This window comes from Mizuhopecten yessoensis, unplaced genomic scaffold, assembly GCF_002113885.1.
Source record: "Mizuhopecten yessoensis strain PY_sf001 unplaced genomic scaffold, ASM211388v2 scaffold10661, whole genome shotgun sequence".
Classification (NCBI taxonomy): domain Eukaryota; kingdom Metazoa; phylum Mollusca; class Bivalvia; order Pectinida; family Pectinidae; genus Mizuhopecten; species Mizuhopecten yessoensis.
Window position 1 is genome coordinate 427,722 of NW_018408658.1, and position 20,408 is coordinate 448,129.

The 20,408-nt window shown below is 41.7% G+C and overlaps 1 protein-coding gene and 1 long non-coding RNA gene across 4 annotated transcripts in view; both read left to right on the forward strand.

Annotated features, from left to right (window-relative positions):
• Positions 1 to 11,705: 11,705 nt before the first annotated feature.
• On the forward strand, positions 11,706 to 13,710 carry LOC110461782. 2 transcript variants are annotated; one of them, XR_002464179.1, is made up of 3 exons: positions 11,706 to 12,142; positions 12,898 to 13,044; positions 13,413 to 13,710. It is a non-coding gene; the product is annotated as an uncharacterized LOC110461782 (long non-coding RNA). The 2 variants fall into 2 exon arrangements; XR_002464180.1 differs by having other exon boundaries at positions 11,706 to 11,956.
• Positions 13,711 to 15,656: 1,946 nt separating this feature from the next.
• The window catches only part of LOC110461781 (sodium- and chloride-dependent creatine transporter 1-like), a 16,045-nt gene continuing 11,293 nt past the window's right edge, over positions 15,657 to 20,408 (forward strand). For both annotated transcript variants that reach the window (XM_021515441.1, XM_021515442.1), the window contains exons 1-4: positions 15,657 to 15,777; positions 16,186 to 16,359; positions 18,533 to 18,664; positions 19,642 to 19,786. In XM_021515441.1, the coding sequence (XP_021371116.1) occupies positions 15,756 to 15,777; positions 16,186 to 16,359; positions 18,533 to 18,664; positions 19,642 to 19,786 (473 nt within the window). In that variant the 5' untranslated portion in view covers positions 15,657 to 15,755. The remainder of the gene's footprint in view (positions 15,778 to 16,185; positions 16,360 to 18,532; positions 18,665 to 19,641; positions 19,787 to 20,408) is intronic.

Consider the following 20,408-nt stretch of genomic DNA (forward strand, 5'->3'; position numbering starts at 1 on the left):
TCTGTGCAATTCCGAGTACCCGGCATACTTCCTTGAACAGGGCGCTTTGGAAGTTTCGTCCTTGATCCGTGTGGATCTCCAGGGGTACGCCGAATCAAGAGATGAACTCCAGGACCAGTTTTTTCGCTGTCGTGTTGCTGTCCTGTTGTGTGATTGGGTAAGCCTCGACCCACTTGGTGAACTGGTCTATGATGACAAGTATGTATTTGTTCCCAGCATCACTAATAGGAAAAGGTCCAACGACATCCAATTGTATCCTGTCCATTGGCGCTCCGCAGATGTAGGTCGGAAGAGGTGCTCTCGTAGTTCTAGTACTCTTCTTTTCGGCGGCACATACATGACATTTCCGAACAAATATGCTCACATTCATCAACATGTTGTGCCAGTAAAAGTCCTTCTTCACTCGTTCCAGAGTTCTCTTCTCCCCTTGATGACCGGAGTAAACAGCTTCATGACATGCCCGCATGATCTCTTTTCTCATCTGGAATGGAACCAGGAGTCGCAGTGACTCCTGTCCATTTGCCTCCCACTGGTAGTAGAGAACATCGCGTATCAATTTGAACTGCTGAAATGTTAGTAGATACTTCCGCAGAGCAGGACTTCTTGCTTGCGCCTCACCCAGAGGAACTGTCTCGCTGTTGACCACAAATGAATACAGTTTTTTTAGGTCCTCATCTTGCATCTGTTCTTCGTGAAGTTCCATCGGACTTTTGGTCTGTAGCCAGTTACACTGAGGAATATCCTCCTTCGTGTTAGAGTCCTCCCCGGTCGCAGAGTGTTTTTCGACAGCAGTTACCTCCGCCGAACGAACAGCTATAGGCATAATACCGTCAACATCCTCCTCGAATCTTTCCCACACAGTCTGTAGTTTTGCACAGTACATACATCCTCCACAGGGTAGAGTTTCACCGGTGGCACCCGAAGTAGCAAGGGAACGAATCGTGATCCGGAATCCGTGACATGGCATCAGCGTTCACATGCAGCTTCCCGGCACGGTGTTCGATTTCAAAAGAGTATTGACTGACCACCTCTAGCCATCTCGCCAGCTGTCCCTGTGGCGACTTGAATCGGAAAAGCCATGCCAACCTGTTATGGTCTGTGCGTAATAAGAACCTCTGGCGAAGAAGATAATGTTTGAAATGCTGGCAGAAAGCAACAACTGGAAGAAGTTCGCGTCGTGTCACACAATATTTCTCCTGTGCAGGGGCCAGTCTTCTACTTGCATATGCAACAACTTTCTCCTCCCAATCTTAAACTTGTGAAAGAACGGCGCCTATACTCCTGTTAGAAGCATCCGTATCTATGACAAATTTGCAATTCTCCAACGGGTATGACAATATCGGAGCAGTGGTAATGGCCTTCTTCAGGGCCTCGAATGCCTCACACTGACGGTCTGCCCATACAAATTTTATCTTCTTCCATGTGAGATCATGCAGTGGCAGAGCGATCTCTGCATAATTTTGAACGAACCGTCTGTAATAGTTGGTAAGTCCTAGAAAAGATTGAAGTTCCCTACTTGTGCTTGGCACAGGCCAATTCAGGACGTCATCTACCAACTTTGGATTGGTGGAGATTCCATCACCGTTAATAATGTGTCCCAGGAAGAGGACCTCATCCCGAAACAAACGGCACTTCTTGGCTTTCAGCTTTAGACCGTGTTCTCGGATCCGGGAGAAAACCTGACGCAGATGTTGCATATGTTCTTCAAAAGACCTTGATGCCACTATCACATCGTCCAGATAAATAAGAAGTATGACCCACTGAAACCCTCTAAGTACAAGCTCCATTGCACGCTGAATAGCTGAGGGAGAGTTGGATAAGCCAAAATGCATTCTGGTGTACTGAAAGAGGCCCCGTTTGGTGACAAAGTCTGTCTTTGATCTGTCCATCTCATCAACTTCAATTTGGTGATAGCCACTCATTAAGTCTATGGTGGAAAATAGAGTCGCACCACTAAGCGTATCGAGGCACTCTACAATTTTTGGAAGTGGGTAAGCATCTTTTACACTGACCTCATTCACCTTTCGATAGTCTATGTACCAACGCACACCACCATCTTTCTTGCGAACAAGTACTACCGATGATGCCCATTCGGAACTAGATGGAATGACAACACCAGTGTCTAGAAGTTTTTGTAGATGGGCGTCCTCCTCACCTTGAAAAACCAATGGTGTCCTTCTTGCGGGTTTACGTATAGGTTTGTTTTCACCTGTGTCAATCTTGAGTCTGACTCCGCTGACTCTGCCTAGGTCGTAGTCATCCTTAGCAAATATATCAGGAAAGTCATTCAGCAGCATACAGAGATCTTTTTTTTGATTTGATGACAGTCCTTTTGAGGACTCTTCAAAAATATCCTGTACTTGCAACGGAACCTCTCTGTTTGTCCCAGGGGCCTTTTGTAAATGTTCTGGCTCGACACTGGTGTTTAGGGAAGGCTCCCTGCTCATGTTTGGGTACCAAGCTAGGTCAGCTTCCTCAACTTTTCCTAGAAATGTGCTATTTGTGAGTTTAATCTCGCTACCCTTCAGGTTGATAACTCTAACAGGAATAGTTTGATTCATAGAGACAAGACATGACCCAACTCGCATTCCGCTATGATGATTGAATGCCTCCAGTATTGCTTGAGAAGTGTCTGATGGTGTCTCCAATCTTCCGATGATTATTTTCTCACTTCCTGGTGGCACCACAACATCTGCATGTACTCTAACTATACTCCTGGCAATAGCAGTCCCAGATCTGTTCAACTGAGAGTGTCCTGGGATTACTTTTCCGCTGACATCCAGGTTCTTTTCTCCTGTACGGATTATGGCCTGTACAGATTGGAGTAGATCAATGCCCACCAGTATGTTGTCTCTGATAGGAGCTATTACAACTGGTAATTCCCTCACCTCTTCCCCAATTTGGAGAGTCGCAGTGACTACTCCCAATCCTGTCATCTCTGCACCATCCTCAGCTGTCATTAAACGAATTTCTTTCTTTGGCTTAGCATACAGCAAATTTATTTCGTTTGCCCATTTCTCAGAGATGACTGTGGCGTCGGCCCCAGTATCAATAACTGTTCAGTTGTTGTTCCATTGACCGTTACTGGGACGATAATGCTTTTCTCTGTCCTATTGGTCCGGGTGATCATGCTGTGGTGAGCGAGAACGGGGACTGTTGGGTGGTGTGGGCGATCTTGATCTCCTAGAACTGCAATCTCTTTGAAACCACCACATCTGTAACATTCCTTTCCTTCCTTGCTAAACCCACTTTGGCGTTCGTTCCCTTACTGGTCGAATCTTTTCCGAACAAAATCCTCCAGCTGTATCATCCGAACATCTAATTTACTGAGACTGTCCGACTCTAGGGCAGTGTTTGGCAGTTGAACACGCTGTGTATTCAACACTTCTTCTTCATCGGAGACATTTTTTACACCAGCCCCATCAGCCCATGAAACGCGCCGAGCCTTGTCTCGTATCTCTTTCTCCCTACCGATGGTGGCTTTGAAGTTATGTTGTTGTGAAGTAACCATTTAAATAGCCTCATTGATAGTTTTTGGTTTCTTGTTCAACACATCATAAGATACCTTGGGGATCTTGTAATCCTTGAGGAATGCCTCTGCAGCCAATTGATCCTGCAAGTCGAGATCTACATTAGGATAAGCAAGGGTAACTAAGCGCCAAACCTCTTCCCCAAATTCGTCATTACTTAGGCTGCGTTGCCTTACTTCATGTAATTTTGATCGCGCTGTTGTTGGTGGATCTCTTCGTCCGAACCGCTTGATCAGACTATCCTTTAGATTCCTGTAATCTCTTCTCATCTCCCTTGGTAAGGAGCAGATGTACCACATGGCCCTTCCTTTTAGACATTCGTAGAGTCTGTCCACTTTATCATTGTCTGTCCAGTTATAACGCTCTGCTAACCGTTCAAAGGGAACGATAAAAACCTCTATGTCCTCCTTTCCCTCAAACACTGGAAGTTTTATTTGAGGACCCTTTCCTTGATGTCTGTTTAGCATACGTCCCATATCCTGTCTTTCCAATCAGGGGGAAACTTGATAGTGTAGAGTTCTGTCCATTTAAGTTTGGGCTTGAATATGAGCGTTCTCTATCCTGGATCACCCGGAGTTCTTCGGCAAAACCACCAAACGATCCTCTGTCTGTCGACCTTACAAATTCCTGTTGTGGACCCATAGATGAAAATATACTCTGTGCAAACAGTGCTTGATGTCCTATGGCATTTTGAATATCATGACGTGTCTCTTGCATGAAGGACTTCATCATTTCACTTTGTGCCTCAAAGCTTCGTTTCTTTTCGTCTTCAAACTCCCCCATAGTTTGCCGAAACATCTTCATTTGTGTATCACGCTGCTCATCAAAACTTTTCATTACGAATTGAAGCATATCGTATGCCGCAGCTGACGCAGTGTCAACTGAAGACTACCCTTCCCCTGGTGTGACTTCTTGTTCTTTATCACCCATTTTGTTCAAATGCTAACTGTAACAGTTCCTGTTGGTCAACGAGGACTTCCAAAATGTCCTGATCCACAAAACAAGTTTTCACAATATTTAATTCAAGTCGCCTAAACCACTTCCTCGCGAAGAGTTCCCCGGGGTGGAGACCGTCCTCCAATAATTCTATGAAATATCGCTCTTTTCCCTTTTTTCGACAATCACGAAGATCAGCATTGAATTTAAGTGTTGTGGTACCAAGTTCTGTGTTGAGAAGTTCAATTTGAGAGTTCAAGAAGTGTACCTGGCTGGCAACTTCAGCATCTGTTTCTAGAAACTTGCTCGAATTATGGTGACCTTGGATATCATTGTAAAGGCTAACCGAATAAACAGGTACTCCAATAAATTGAATTTTGCACCCCTGTGTTATTGTGTAGTCCCTCGCTCTTTTGTAGCAGTTGACAATTTTGTGTACAGTGTTAACACAGGTACCAGAAATGTTTATATAACCGCCTTGCTTTGAGGTTATGTCGCATGTACCAGCCCAGAAATAAACATAAACAGGTTTACCAAATTTCTGCTTGATGATGGGAATTTGTTCTTTTAGTAGGGATACTAGGGTTGATGAGTTTGCACCACCATTACATGAGAACTGGATTGGAAGTTTTGGATTACTGCCCCTGTGTACCACTGCAAGGCGCTTTCCTTCGCTGTCGGATACTAGCAGGGGGTCAAATCTGCCTCGTGAGGTGGTATTGTCACGTTGTGTGATTTAAGGTAGTCTACGAGATCCTTCTCCGACCTCAGAAAGATAATTTTTGACCGTTCGCAGTGAACGATTCGTTTCATTTCTAGTGTTGGCAGTGAACACCAATACGAAAATACATGTAAAACGAAAGTACAGAAACACAGGCTAAATATAGGTAAACAAAACAGTAAATTACCCAAACCGAGTAAATTAATTATTGTGCTCTTACTTTGTGAGAATAATAAATGAGTTATAGCAATCAAATTACAAAATAATCCTTCAAATGACGAGTAACAACCCACAAACAATCAATGCAGCGCAATTACCTGTAGCAGACTCCTGTCCACTTTGAGGTAAAACTCAACGAACCCCGGTTAACGTGCTCACGTGTCTAATATCAAATCCGGGGACCGGACCCCGATTTCAGGCAGCGGTAAATCCGCATTACATTATTTTATTCCATCAGAGAAAGGATATATATTTTCTGCTATATTCTTTCTTCCCTGGTTAAATTATTTTATCTGCCACATTCTACAGTAAAGACTGCATGGCATTAATTTGAGATAGATAGCAGTTTTTTTTAGCAAGAACCTCTCTATATACTTAGAAACTCAGGTTTACATATCCTACAGATATAGTTTAATTTAATTGGAAACAACAAACATAAACATAAAGGTAAAGGGAGACCGTCAGATGGATAGACAGACAGACGGATAGACAGACACAGATATTAAGGGAAACGACAGACGGATAGAAAGAAAAAAAAAGGTAAAGGGAGAGCGTCAGACGGATAGACAGACAGACTGATAGACAGACACAGAGATAAAGGGATACCGACAGACGGATAGAAAGAAACAGCAGTAAAGGGAGACCAACAGACGGATAGACAGACACAGAGATAAAGGGAGACCGACTGACGGATAGACAGAAGAAGAAGTAAAAGTAAACTGACAGACTGATAGACAGACACAGAGATAAAGGGAGACCGACAGACGTTTCGAAGAAACAGCAATAAAAGGAGACAGACAGACGGATATACAGACACAGAGACAAAGGGAGAACGGCAGACAGAAAGAAAGAAACAGCAGTAAATGGAGACCGACAGACGTATACACAGTCACAGAGGTAAAAGGAGACCGACCGACGGAAAGAAAGAAACAGCGGTAAAGGTAGACCGATCAACGGACAGAAACAGAGGTAAATAGAGACCGACAGACGGATAGGCAGAAACGGAGGTAACGAGAGACAGACAGACGGACAGAAACATAGGTAAAGGGAGACCGACAGACGGATAGACCGACAGACGGATAGACAGACACAGAGATTAAGGGAGACCGACAGACGGATAGAAGAAACAGCAATAAAAGGAGACAGACAGACGGATATACAGACACAGAGACAAAAGGAGACCGGCAGACAGAAAGAAAGAAACAGCAGTAAATGGAGACCGACAGACGTATACACAGTCACAGAGGTAAAAGGAGACCGACCGACGGAAAGAAAGAAACAGCGGTAAAGGTTGACCGATCAACGGACAGAAACAGAGGTAAATAGAGACCGACAGACGGATAGGCAGAAACGGAGGTAACGAGAGACAGACAGACGGACAGAAACATAGGTAAAGGGAGACCGACAGACGGATAGACCGTCAGACGGATAGACAGACACAGAGATTAAGGGAGACCGACAGACGGATAGAAGAAACAGCAGTAAAGGGAGACCGATTGAAGGATAGACAGAAACAGCGGTAAAGGGAGACCGATTGAAGGATAGACAGAAACAGCGGTAAAGGGAGACCGATTGAAGGACAGAAACAGAGGTAATGGGAGACCGAGAGACGGATAGTCAGAAACAGCGGTAAAGGGAGACAGACAGACGGATACCCAGACCCAGACGTAAAAGGAAACTAACAGACCGATACACCGAATCAGAAGTAAAGGGAGACTGACAGACAGATAGACAGAAACAACGGTAAAGGAATGCTGAAAGTCGGATCAACAGAAAAAGAAGTAAAGGGAGACTGACAGACGGATAGACAGACACAGAGATAAATGGAGACCGACAGACTGGTAGAAAGAAAAAGAGGTAAAGGGAGACCGACAGACAGATAGACAGACATAGCTGTGATCCTCATAAACTACATGACAAACACCGCGTCAGTCATTTTGTATAATCTGATAATGCAGCTTACGTTTTTCCATGGTCGCTGCATCAGATAAAAACACGTAATTATAGGACATAAATCAACGCATATATATTGTTCTAACAGATTCGCATATACATACACTCAACTGAACACCAACTAACGAATGTAAATGCAGATTTGATCGTCACACACGACAGGTAGGAAATCTCGTCAGCTTGTAGTTGTTATGAGCCATTATGAGAGCACCCAATACAAGCGGGTAGTGACACTTCATATTTGTCAGTTCATCTTGCAGTGCAACTGGTATCAATCTGGTAAGAGAGGTTATATTAATATCAGAGAGTAAGGGAGACCGACAGCCGGATAGAAGAAACAGCAGTAAAAGGAGACAGACAGACGGATACACAGACACAGATTGTGTACATTGTGTTCTCAACTTTTGGTATAAAGTATATAAATAGCTTACTCTTTGGTTCAGAGCGTGTTTTAAATATGATTCTGAAATATTTTGTCTTCAGCAGATACGCAACTTAGTTCGAGCTTATTCATCACAGTCGCTAGATCTGAGAATAATGAACTTGGTTTCCGTTTAAATTCGTATGTTGTTATAAATCAAAATTTATATCTACACTGCAATAATGAATAAGAGCTACTGTAAAATCGATTATATTGCACTTGCATGACCGTGTATGTCTGCCTTGATATCTTGTACATGCAACTCTTGTACGTACATTGTGGTATCTTGGTAGTACATTGTGGTATCTTGGTACGTACATAGTGGTATCTTGGTACGTACAGAGTGGTATCTTGGTAGTACATTGTGGTATCTTGGTACGTACAGAGTGGTATCTTGGTACGTACAGAGTGATAACATGGTACGTACATAGTTGTATCTTGGTGTGTACAGAGTGATATCTTGTTACTACAGAGTGGTAACTTGTACGTATAGAGTGATATCTTGGTACGTACATAATTGTATCTTGGTACGTACAGAGTGATCACATGGTACGTACAGAGTAATATCTTGGTACTACAGAGAGGTAACTTGTACGTACAGAGTGATATCTTGGTATGTACAGAGTGATATCTTGGTACTACAGAGTGATATCTTGGTACGTACAAAGTCTTATATTGATACGTACAGAGTAATATCTTGGTATGTACATAGTGATATCTTGGTACGTACAGAGTGATATCTTGGTACTACAGAGTGATATCTTGGTACTACAGAGTGATATCTTGGTACGTACAGAATGATATCTTGGTACGTACATAGTTGTATCTTGGTTCGTACAGAGTAATATCTTGGTACTACAGAGTGATATCTTGGTACTACAGAGTGATATCTTGGTACGTACAGAGTGATATCTTGGTATGTACAGAGTGATATATTGGTACTACAGAGTGATATCTTGGTACGTACAGAGTGATATCTTGGTATGTACAGAGTGATATCTTGGTACTACAGAGTGATATCTTGGTACGTACAGAGTGATATCTTGGTATGTACAGAGTGATATCTTGGTACTACAGAGTGATATCTTGGTACTACAGAGTGATATCTTGGTACTACAGAGTGATATCTTGGTACTACAGAGTGATATCTTGGTACTACAGAGTGATATCTTGGTACTACAGAGTGATATCTTGGTACTACAGAGTGATATCTTGGTACTACAGAGTGATATCTTGGTACTACAGAGTGATATCTTGGTACTACAGAGTGATATCTTGGTACTACAGAGTGATATCTTGGTACTACAGAGTGATATCTTGGTACTACAGAGTGATATCTTGGTACTACAGAGTGATATCTTGGTACTACAGAGTGATATCTTGGTACTACAGAGTGATATCTTGGTACTACAGAGTGATATCTTGGTACTACAGAGTGATATCTTGGTACTACAGAGTGATATCTTGGTACTACAGAGTGATATCTTGGTACTACAGAGTGATATCTTGGTACTACAGAGTGATATCTTGGTACTACAGAGTGATATCTTGGTACTACAGAGTGATATATTGGTACTACAGAGTGATATCTTGGTACTACAGAGTGATATCTTGGTACTACAGAGTGATATCTTGGTACTACAGAGTGATATCTTGGTACTACAGAGTGATATCTTGGTACTACAGAGTGATATCTTGGTACTACAGAGTGATATCTTGGTACTACAGAGTGATATCTTGGTACTACAGAGTGATATCTTGGTACTACAGAGTGATATCTTGGTACTACAGAGTGATATCTTGGTACTACAGAGTGATATCTTGGTACTACAGAGTGATATCTTGGTACGACAGAGTGATATCTTGGTACTACAGAGTGATATCTTGGTACTACAGAGTGATATCTTGGTACTACAGAGTGATATCTTGGTACTACAGAGTGATATCTTGGTACTACAGAGTGATATCTTGGTACTACAGAGTGATATCTTGGTACTACAGAGTGATATCTTGGTACTACAGAGTGATATCTTGGTACTACAGAGTGATATCTTGGTACGTACAGAGTGATATCTTGGTACGTACAGAGTGATATCTTGGTACTACAGAGTGATATATTGATACGTACAGAGTAATATGTTGTTACTACAGAGAGGTAACTTGGAATTGTGTTGGCATTATTTTCAAATGCCTTAGTTATTGGAAAACAAGATTCTTTATTCCCAATAATGTCCTTAAATGACCTTGGCTGTTAATAGGACGTTAAACAAAATTAAACCAAACATGTTTCACGAGAGCAGAGCCCTAATTAAACCTTATTAATCACTTCCAGTGTGACGACTAAACTAAAACACAGAAGGAAAAACCAAGTTCATTTCCACGTTATTTATTACATGTAATCCAAGCAGACACGATGTTATATATGCAAAGTATATATAGGATATTACATGAGTTTCCATTGGTTTTGTTTTTGCCACAAATCTTGGTTATGTGATAAAAAGGATCTCACACTCGTCTTCATGTCAAATGAAATTTATGAAACTCGTCAGGAATTTTTCTATTTAGCGAGCCTTTATTTACCAAGATTTGTGGCATTTATTCGTGTAAAACGACAATTTTCATGCAACCTTGAACTTTAAAAAGCTGCCATTTTGACTCAAGTGTGTAAGCCTGTGACGTCATGTACTTGTCCTAGGCGTGACGTCACAATTGAAACAATTGAAGCTTACAACCAATCACAGGGCTGAGAGGTCATATTACATGGGTTAATACGCAAAAAAATATGACATGGGTATATTCACTGGATAACATTATGTGATAAATTTACATATTTATTGTACTTGTTGACGGTAAGGATCATTTTTTGTTTTCTCGAGATTTATCATGTTTCACCATGGTGTGGTGGAGTGACACTTTTACACAACAGGAGTCCTTTATTTCAAATTCATTCAAAAACATTTTTAACTTTGTGCACAGATATATCAGGATGTACACTTGACAATCCTATGACGTATACTTATATTTATAAAATATTCCAAATCAGGCTATCCTTTGCATTTGTTAAACGTATTAATGCATACGTTTAAACCAGGTTGAATGCATCTGTGATTTAATTTTGAATATGGATAAGACAACGATCGATATCACAATGAATAGATATTTAAGTTATGTGTACGGCAGGTGTACTGATTTTAAGATTAAATTCATACAATGTACGGAATACATGTTAGCAGTCGATGTAAAGCACAGACATTTTGGAACGCCTGTCTACTTGATGTCAGTCGGATTCTTTCTACGATAAGTGATACAGAGTTTATGGGAGTTATGGTAACGTATTGTTCTTATATATCATGTTTCCATCGATCGACCCATTAGGAGACAGGCAGACACATACATATACCGTGTGGTATTTATCATTATGACTAGACTTTCCCTTGACAAGCCTTGTCTCGCCTTAACATTGCGATAATAACTTGACTGACGATAATTGGAAATTATAGAGTAAAGACTTGTACAGTTGTCTATTTTACGAGTTTTATAATAATCATACATACATTTATACATAAAACATAATAAATATATTAATAAGCAGGACATCGATCTTGGATATTGATCTTCTGAATTGATAAAGTAATACATTTAACAAGCCAAATTAATTCGTTTTCTGTTTCGAAATGGAATTGCGTATCTAGTGTGCATGTGTTGGTCTCTCTTAATATTGTTGAGACAGTAGTATGTTTCTGTTCTCCCGTACTGATTATTTTATTTCATCAGAGAAAGGATATATATTTTCTGTTTTATTCTTTCTTCCCTCCATGTTTAAATTATTTCATCTGTCACATTCTACAGTAAAGACTGCATGGCATTAATTTGAGATAGATAATAGTTTATTTAGCAAGAACCTCTCTATATACTTAGAAACTCAGGTTTACATATCCTACATATATAGTTTAATTTTATTGGAAACAACAAACATAAAAAAAGAGGTAAAGGGAGACCAACAGACGGAGAGACATAAGAAAAAGTAAAAGTAAACTGACAAACGGATAGACGCACACAGAGATAAAGGGAGCCAGACTGACAGATAGAGAGAAACAGCAGTAAAGGGAGACCGACAGATAGATATACAGAAACAGCGGTAAAGGGAGACAGACACTCGGAAAGACAGAAACAGCGGTAAAGGGAGACGGCCAGATAGATATACAGAAACAGTGGTAAAGGGAGACAGACACTCGGAAAGACAGAAACAGCGGTAAGGGGAGACCGACAGATAGATATACAGAAACAGCGATAAAGGGAGACCAATCGACGGACAGAAACAGAGATAAAGGGAGACAGACACACGGAAAGACAGAAACAGCGGTAAAGGGAGACGGCCAGATAGATATACAGAAACAGTGGTAAAGGGAGACAGACACTCGGAAAGACAGAAACAGCGGTAAAGGGAGACGGCCAGATAGATATACAGAAACAGCGGTAAAGGGAGACAGACACTCGGATAGAAAGAAACATAGGTAAAGGGAGACCGACAGATCGATAGACAGAAACAGCGGTAAAGGGAGCCAGACAGACGGAAAGACAGAAACAGCAGTAAAGGGAGCCAGACAGACGGAAAGACAGAAACAGCAGTAAAGGGAGCCAGACAGACGGATAGACAGAAACAGCAGTAAAGGGAGCCAGACAGACGGATAGACAGAAACAGCAGTAAAGGGAGACCGACAGATCGATAGACAGAAACAGCGATAAAGGGAGACCAATCGACGGACAGAAACAGAGGTAAAGGGAGACAGACACTCGGAAAGACAGAAACATAGGTAAAGGGAGCCAGCCAGAAGGAGAGACAGAAACATAGGTAAAGGGAGCCAGCCAGAAGGATAGACAGAAACAGAGGTAAAGGGAGACAGACACTCGGATAGAAAGAAACCTAGGTAAAGGGAGTCAGCCAGAAGGTAGACAGAAACATAGGAAAAGGGAGCCAGCCAGACGGATAGACAGAAACAGAGGAAAAGGGAGCCAGACAGACGGATAGACCGAAACAGAGGTAAAGGGAGCCAGACAGACGGATAGAGAGAAACAGCAGTAAAGGGAGACCGACAGATCGATAGACAGAAACATAGGTAAAGGGAGACCAATCGACGGACAGAAACAGAGGTAAAGGGAGACAGACACTCGGATAGAAAGAAACATAGGTAAAGGGAGTCAGCCAGAAGGTAGACAGAAACATAGGTAAAGGGAGCCAGCCAAAAGGATAGACAGAAACAGAGGTAAAGGGAGACTGATATACAGACAGAAACAGAGGGAAAGGGAGACAGACACTCGGATTGACATAAACATAGGTAAAGGGAGACTGACAGCCAGATAGACAGAATCAGAGGTAAAGAGAGACGGACAGACAGACATACAGAAACAGCGCTAAATGGAGACAGATCGACGGACAGAAACAGAAGAAAAGGGAGACAGACACTCGGATAGACATAAACATAGGTAAAGGGAGACTGACAGACAGATAGATAGAAACAGAGGTAAAGGGAGACGGATATACAGACAGAAACAGAGGTAAAGGGAGACAGACACTCGGATAGACAGAAACAGAGGTAAACGGAGCCAGACAGACAGAGAGACAGAAACAGAGGTAAAGGGAGCCAGACAGACGGATAGACAGAAACAGAGGTAAAGGGAGACGGACAGACAGATAGACAGAAACATAGGTAAAGGGAGACTGACAGACAGATAGACAGAAACAGCGGTAAAGGGAGACCGATCGACGGACAGAAACAGAGGTAAAGGGAGACAGACACTCGGATAGACAGAAACAGAGGTAAAGGGAGCCAGACAGACGGCTAGACAGAAACAGAGGTAAAGGGAGCCAGACAGACAGAGAGACAGAAACAGAGGTAAAGGGAGACGGACAGACGGATAGACAGAAACAGAGGTAAAGGGAGACGGACAGACAGATAGACAGAAACAGAGGTAAAGGGAGACGGACAGACAGATAGACAGAAACAGCGCTAAATGGAGACAGATCGACGGACAGAAACAGAAGAAAAGGGAGACAGACACTCGGATAGACAGAAACAGAGGTAAAGGGAGCCAGACAGACAGATAGACAGAAACAGAGGTAAAGGGAGACGGACAGACAGATAGACAGAAACAGAGGTAAAGGGAGACGGACAGACAGATAGACAGAAACAGAGGTAAAGGGAGACCGATCGACGGACAGAAACAGAAGAAAAGGGAGACAGACAGTCAGATAGACAGAAACAGAGGTAAAGGGAGACCGATCGACGGACAGAAACAGAAGAAAAGGGAGACAGACACTCGGATAGACAGAAACAGAGGTAAAGGGAGACCGATCGACGGACAGAAACAGAAGAAAAGGGAGACAGACACTCGGATAGACAGAAACAGAGGTAAAGGGAGACCGATCGACGGACAGAAACAGAAGAAAAGGGAGACAGACACTCGGATAGACAGAAACAGAGGTAAAGGGAGACCGATCGACGGACAGAAACAGAAGAAAAGGGAGACAGACACTCGGATAGACAGAAACAGAGGTAAAGGGAGACCGATCGACGGACAGAAACAGAAGAAAAGGGAGACAGACACTCGGATAGACAGAAACAGAGGTAAAGGGAGACCGATCGACGGACAGAAACAGAAGAAAAGGGAGACAGACACTCGGATAGACAGAAACAGAGGTAAAGGGAGACGGACAGACGGATAGACAGAAACAGAGGTAAAGGGAGACGGACAGACAGATAGACAGAAACAGAGGTAAAGGGAGACGGACAGACAGATAGACAGAAACAGCGCTAAATGGAGACAGATCGACGGACAGAAACAGAAGAAAAGGGAGACAGACACTCGGATAGACAGAAACAGAGGTAAAGGGAGACGGACAGACGGATAGACAGAAACAGAGGTAAAGGGAGACGGACAGACAGATAGACAGAAACAGAGGTAAAGGGAGACGGACAGACAGATAGACAGAAACAGCGCTAAATGGAGACAGATCGACGGACAGAAACAGAAGAAAAGGGAGACAGACACTCGGATAGACAGAAACAGAGGTAAAGGGAGACAGACAGACGGATAGACAGAAACAGAGGTAAAGGGAGACGGACAGACAGATAGACAGAAACAGAGGTAAAGGGAGACGGACAGACAGATAGACAGAAACAGCGCTAAATGGAGACAGATCGACGGACAGAAACAGAAGAAAAGGGAGACAGACACTCGGATAGACAGAAACAGAGGTAAAGGGAGCCAGACAGACGGATAGACAGAAACAGAGGTAAAGGGAGACGGACAGACAGATAGACAGAAACAGAGGTAAAGGGAGACGGACAGACAGATAGACAGAAACAGCGCTAAATGGAGACAGATCGACGGACAGAAACAGAAGAAAAGGGAGACAGACACTCGGATAGACAGAAACAGAGGTAAAGGGAGCCAGACAGACGGATAGACAGAAACAGAGGTAAAGGGAGACGGACAGACAGAGAGACAGAAACAGAGGTAAAGGGAGCCAGACAGACGGATAGACAGAAACAGAGATAAAGGGAGATTGATAGATGGATAGACAGGAACAGACGTAAAGGGAGACTGACAGACAGATAGACAGAAACAGAGGTAAAGGGAGTCTGACGTTTTGTCTATCAGCATATTTTATTATGCGTGGTCAGGGTAATTAAAGTTAAATCGGTTATAGTTTTATAGGTCACTTACCTATCGTCTAAAGTACCAAATGAATTTAACATATTTTAGATCAGGTCTATTTTCCTTGAACGCTTACTTCCGCGACCTTGGTTATCACATTCTTGATTAATGCTGAATGAGGATAGTTGGTATAACAATGATTTGATATTTCTATAACAGGTTTGCTCAGTAGAAGATTGACTTCCTACAATACACGGAATTCATGCCAGCGATGTAAATGACACATTGTTTGATGCTATAAAAGTTCAGGTGTAAGATGGAGACAGAAAAGGAGAAAGGTAGGACTACAAACCATTATATAACACTGTCATTTCTGACGCTGATAACAAGCTCCATTATTCTAACAAATTTCCAACATACTGAAAATATGATATCGCTAACAATAAGACAAAATCTTAAATTGAACTAGCGTCTTAGCAAATGATGCGCTCAGATCATAATAAATTTTACAATTCAATCTAAATTGCCGCGGTAGGGGGAAGGTGTTGCTCCATGTTTTTGGTTTCATTTATTGAGTATTACAAAAACTAAGTGTAATTGCTTAATAGACAATTAACTAACTCGGAATTTGAAAAGGTTTGAAAATAGTTTAAACTTTTTTTGCATTATTCTTCAATGGGTTTTTTTCCCGTCTCCAAACATGAACATATATTGACTAGTTCTTGAATATAAGATACATTGTTTAGATGATGTCGAGGTAACTGTGGTTGAGAGATTCGTAGAGGAGACGAAGGACACGGACCAGATTCCCAGAGAGACATGGTCCAACAACATGGAATTCATCCTCGCTTGTGTCGGGATGGCTGTAGGTCTGGGTAATCTCTGGAGGTTTCCTTATCTGTGCTACAAAAATGGGGGAGGTTTGTTGTTGTTTTATTTCTACATATTTCCACAGAAAAAATCCGCTATTTTTAAGCATCATTTTACTTTTTGAAGCTTCAAACCGTTATGGTATTCGTTCAAATTTAACAAAATGCTAAAACATAAGAAAATAATTCTACTCTAATTTCGATTCAAAGGAATGTGATATATCCTATGTGTGAGCAAACTGATTTTGTTCCTGCATAAAATGATGTGTCTTTCTGTTTTTGACGTTTGTGTTAAAGGTGCCTTCCTCATACTCTTTATGACGTTTGTGTTTCAGGTACCTGCCTCATACCGTTTATGACGTTTGTGTTTCAGGTACCTGCCTCATTCCGTTTATGACGTTTGTGTTTCAGGTACCTGCCTCACACCGTTTATGACGTTTGTGTTTCAGGTACCTTCCTCTGTTAAAGGTGCCTTCCTCATACTCTTTATGACGTTTGTGTTTCAGGTACCTGCCTCACACCGTTTATGACGTTTTTGTTTCAGGTACCTGCCTCATACCGTTTATGACGTTTGTGTTTCAGGTACTTGCCTCATACCGGTTATGAAGTTTGTGTTTCAGGTACCTGCCTCATACCGTTTATGACGTTTGTGTTTCAGGTACCTGCCTCATACCGTTTCTGATGTTTGTGTTTCAGGTACCTGTTTCATACCGTTTATGACGTTTGTGTTTCAGGTACCTTCCTCATACCGTTTCTGACGTTTGTGTTTCAGGTGCCTTCCTCATACTGTTTCTGACGTTTGTGTTTAAGGCGCATTCCTCATTATGTTTAAGGCGCCTTCCTCATCCCGTTTATGCCGTTTGTGTTTCAGGTACCTGCCTCATACCGTTTCTGACGTTTGCGTTTAAGGTGCCTTCCTCATACCGTTTATGACGTTTGTGTTTCAGGTACCTGCCTCACACCGTTTCTGACGTTTCTGTTAAAGGTGCCTGCCTCATACTGTTTCTGACGTTTGTGTTTAAGGCGCATTCCTCATTATGTTTAAGGCGCCTTCCTCATCCCGTTTATGCCGTTTGTGTTTCAGGTACCTGCCTCATACCGTTTCTGACGTTTGCGTTTAAGGAGCCTTCCTCATACCGTTTATGACGTTTGTGTTTCAGGTACTTGCCTCATACCGTTTATGACGTTTGTGTTTCAGGTACTTGCCTCATACCGTTTATGACGTTTGTGTTTCAGGTACTTGCCTCATACCGTTTCTGACGTTTCTGTTAAAGGTGCCTGCCTCATACTGTTTCTGACGTTTGTGTTTAAGGCGCCTTCCTCATACCGGTTATGACGTTTGTGTTTCAGGTACCTGCCTCATACCGTTTATGACGTTTCTGTATAAGGTGCCTTCCTCATACCGTTTTCAGGTACTTGCCTCATGGTACCTTCCTCATACTGTTTCTGACGTTTGTGTTTAAGGCGCCTTCCTCATACCGGTTATGACGTTTGTGTTTCAGGTACCTGCCTCACACCGTTTCTGCCGTTTCTGTTAAAGGTGCCTTCCTCATACTGCTTCTGACGTTTGTGTTTAAGGTGCCTGCCTCATACCGTTTCTGACGTTTGTGTTTAAGGTGCCTTCCTCATACTGTTTCTGACGTTTGTGTTTCAGGTACCTGCCTCACACCGTTTCTGACGTTTCTGTTAAAGGTGCCTTCCTCATACTGTTTCTGACGTTTGTGTTTAAGGTGCCTGCCTCATACCGTTTCTGACGTTTCTGTATAAGGTGCCTTCCTCATACCGTTTCTGACGTTTGTGTTTAAGGTGCCTGCCTCATACCGTTTCTAACGTTTGTTTTTAAGGTGCCTTCCTCATACCGTTTCTGACGTTTGTGTTTAAGGTGCCTGCCTCATACCGTTTATGACATTTGTTTTTAAGGTACCTGGCTCACACCGTTTCTGACGTTTCTGTTAAAGGTGCCTTCCTCATACTGTTTCTGACGTTTGGGTTTCAGGTACCTGCCTCACACCGGTTCTGACGTTTCTGTTAAAGGTGCCTTCCTCATACTGTTTCTGACGTTTGGGTTTCAGGTACCTGCCTCACACCGTTTATGACGTTTCTGTATAAGGTGCCTTCCTCATACCGCTTCTGACGTTTGTGTTTAAAGTGCCTTCCTCATACCGTTTATGACATTTGTTTTTAAGGTCCCTGCCTCACACCGTTTCTGACGTTTCTGTTTAAGGTGCCTTCCTCATACCGTTTTTGACGTTTCTGGTGTTAGGAGGTGTACCCGTGTTTATGCTGGAGCTAGGCCTTGGACAGTACATGAGTCTGTCAGGATTTAAAACATGGAACATTTGTCCGGTGTTCCAAGGTAATCTTCTCTAAGTATACTACTTTGAAGCTGAGTTGACATGTTTATATCATTTATGCAATGATTTGCTTGGCTTTCTATCGACGCGATTCTCGGTGTTTTGATTCTTGTTGATATGTCATTGCTCATTGAAGAAATGAACTGCTTTAAGATATGATTTTTTATTGCGTTTTTAGAGAAAAAAAAATGCCTTTAGTGTTCTTACAAATTACAAAATAAATATTCCGTTGGTTCAACAATTATCATATCGAGGAAGTAAAAGTTTGTAATCACAAAGAAGAGTTAAACATCATTGTTATTTTTATCGACTTGAAGTATATTCCTTTTTTACATAGACAATGAAGCAACAAGTATTAATCATTTGTTGTTAGAAGTATCGCAAGATGATATCGATTTAAAATTTTATCTTTTTAAAGTTACTTTAACAAATAATTCGAAATAACGAAATGATAATTGTAACTTTACAGTACGCTTAACACAAGGCATCTAAAATGAGTCAGCGGGATAACAAATATCACATGAACAATTATTCATACATATATAGTAAGACACGCTTGCTCACTGAAATGCGAATTAAAGTACACTGGAAGAGGTACGGCAATGTCATTACACGAAATAAAGTCAGGTAATCCGCAGTATCATTTAAGTAATATAACAATTGCATGACCATCGTATTATGTAAAATCATATAATTTTGTATTTTATGATGTCAGAATGAAATAAACACGAACGACGTCACAGACGGTAGTAGGACGTTCCATTGAATAAAGAAATGAATGAAGACATATCGTGCAAATTTGCATCAGGTTTTTTTCTCATTTAACATCATACACACAACCATGTAGTTCTTCAGGATTGATCAATTTATAATCAATTTAACAAAATCAATAAATGAATAATGCCATTGTTATATCTTTTCATAATCAGTAGTCAGTATACTAAAAACCTAACGCTGTTTTTCATATTTACCACTGTAGGTATAGGAATATCAAACTTTGTCACGGTCTTCCTCTCGAACATCTATTACATCATGGTATTAGCGTGGTCTGCCTACTATTTTGTGATAAGTCTGAAAGCGGTCCTTCCTTGGTCTAACTGCAACAATGATTGGAACACACCCAGGTATTTTGCATCTGGGTATCAAACTACTAATGTCGTTTATGTTCCCGTTGACAGTATTTCTTATACATGAACGCATCGTGAAAGTTTGTTCAGTAAATTCCGTATTGTTCACTGTATCGTCGATTTTTATTGGTTCGATATTTTCCTAGATTTGATCAGGGACAGTATATAGAGGGGATTGGCAACTCTGCCCCAGTCAAGATTCTATAGCACGTCGCTTTTGTGTTTGTTCACCGAACCGCGAAGTCATCGAGAGCCCCTCTCGATCAGCCTGCGCTTGCGCACTAGCGTTAAAATTAAGCACACACCTGCTTTCGGTGTCATGTCACAATCTCGCCGAGATCGAAGTGTTTTGATAACGGTTAGCCCTAATTGCGACTGTGTATTAGTAGGTCTTCTTTTTATTCCAGGGACAGGGCTATCGTTGCCACTATGTCTAGCCTTTCGGCTGTGTTGGTGGCTATTACAACAAATCACATTTCGTAAAGCACGTTACAGTGAAAATAATGCTAATATTGACACTTTTTGACACAAAAACAGCACAAGTTATTTGTTATTTTTTGCCATAAAAATTAGTACTACATATCAAAAAATTATTCAACTTTCTATCGCTGTAAATTTC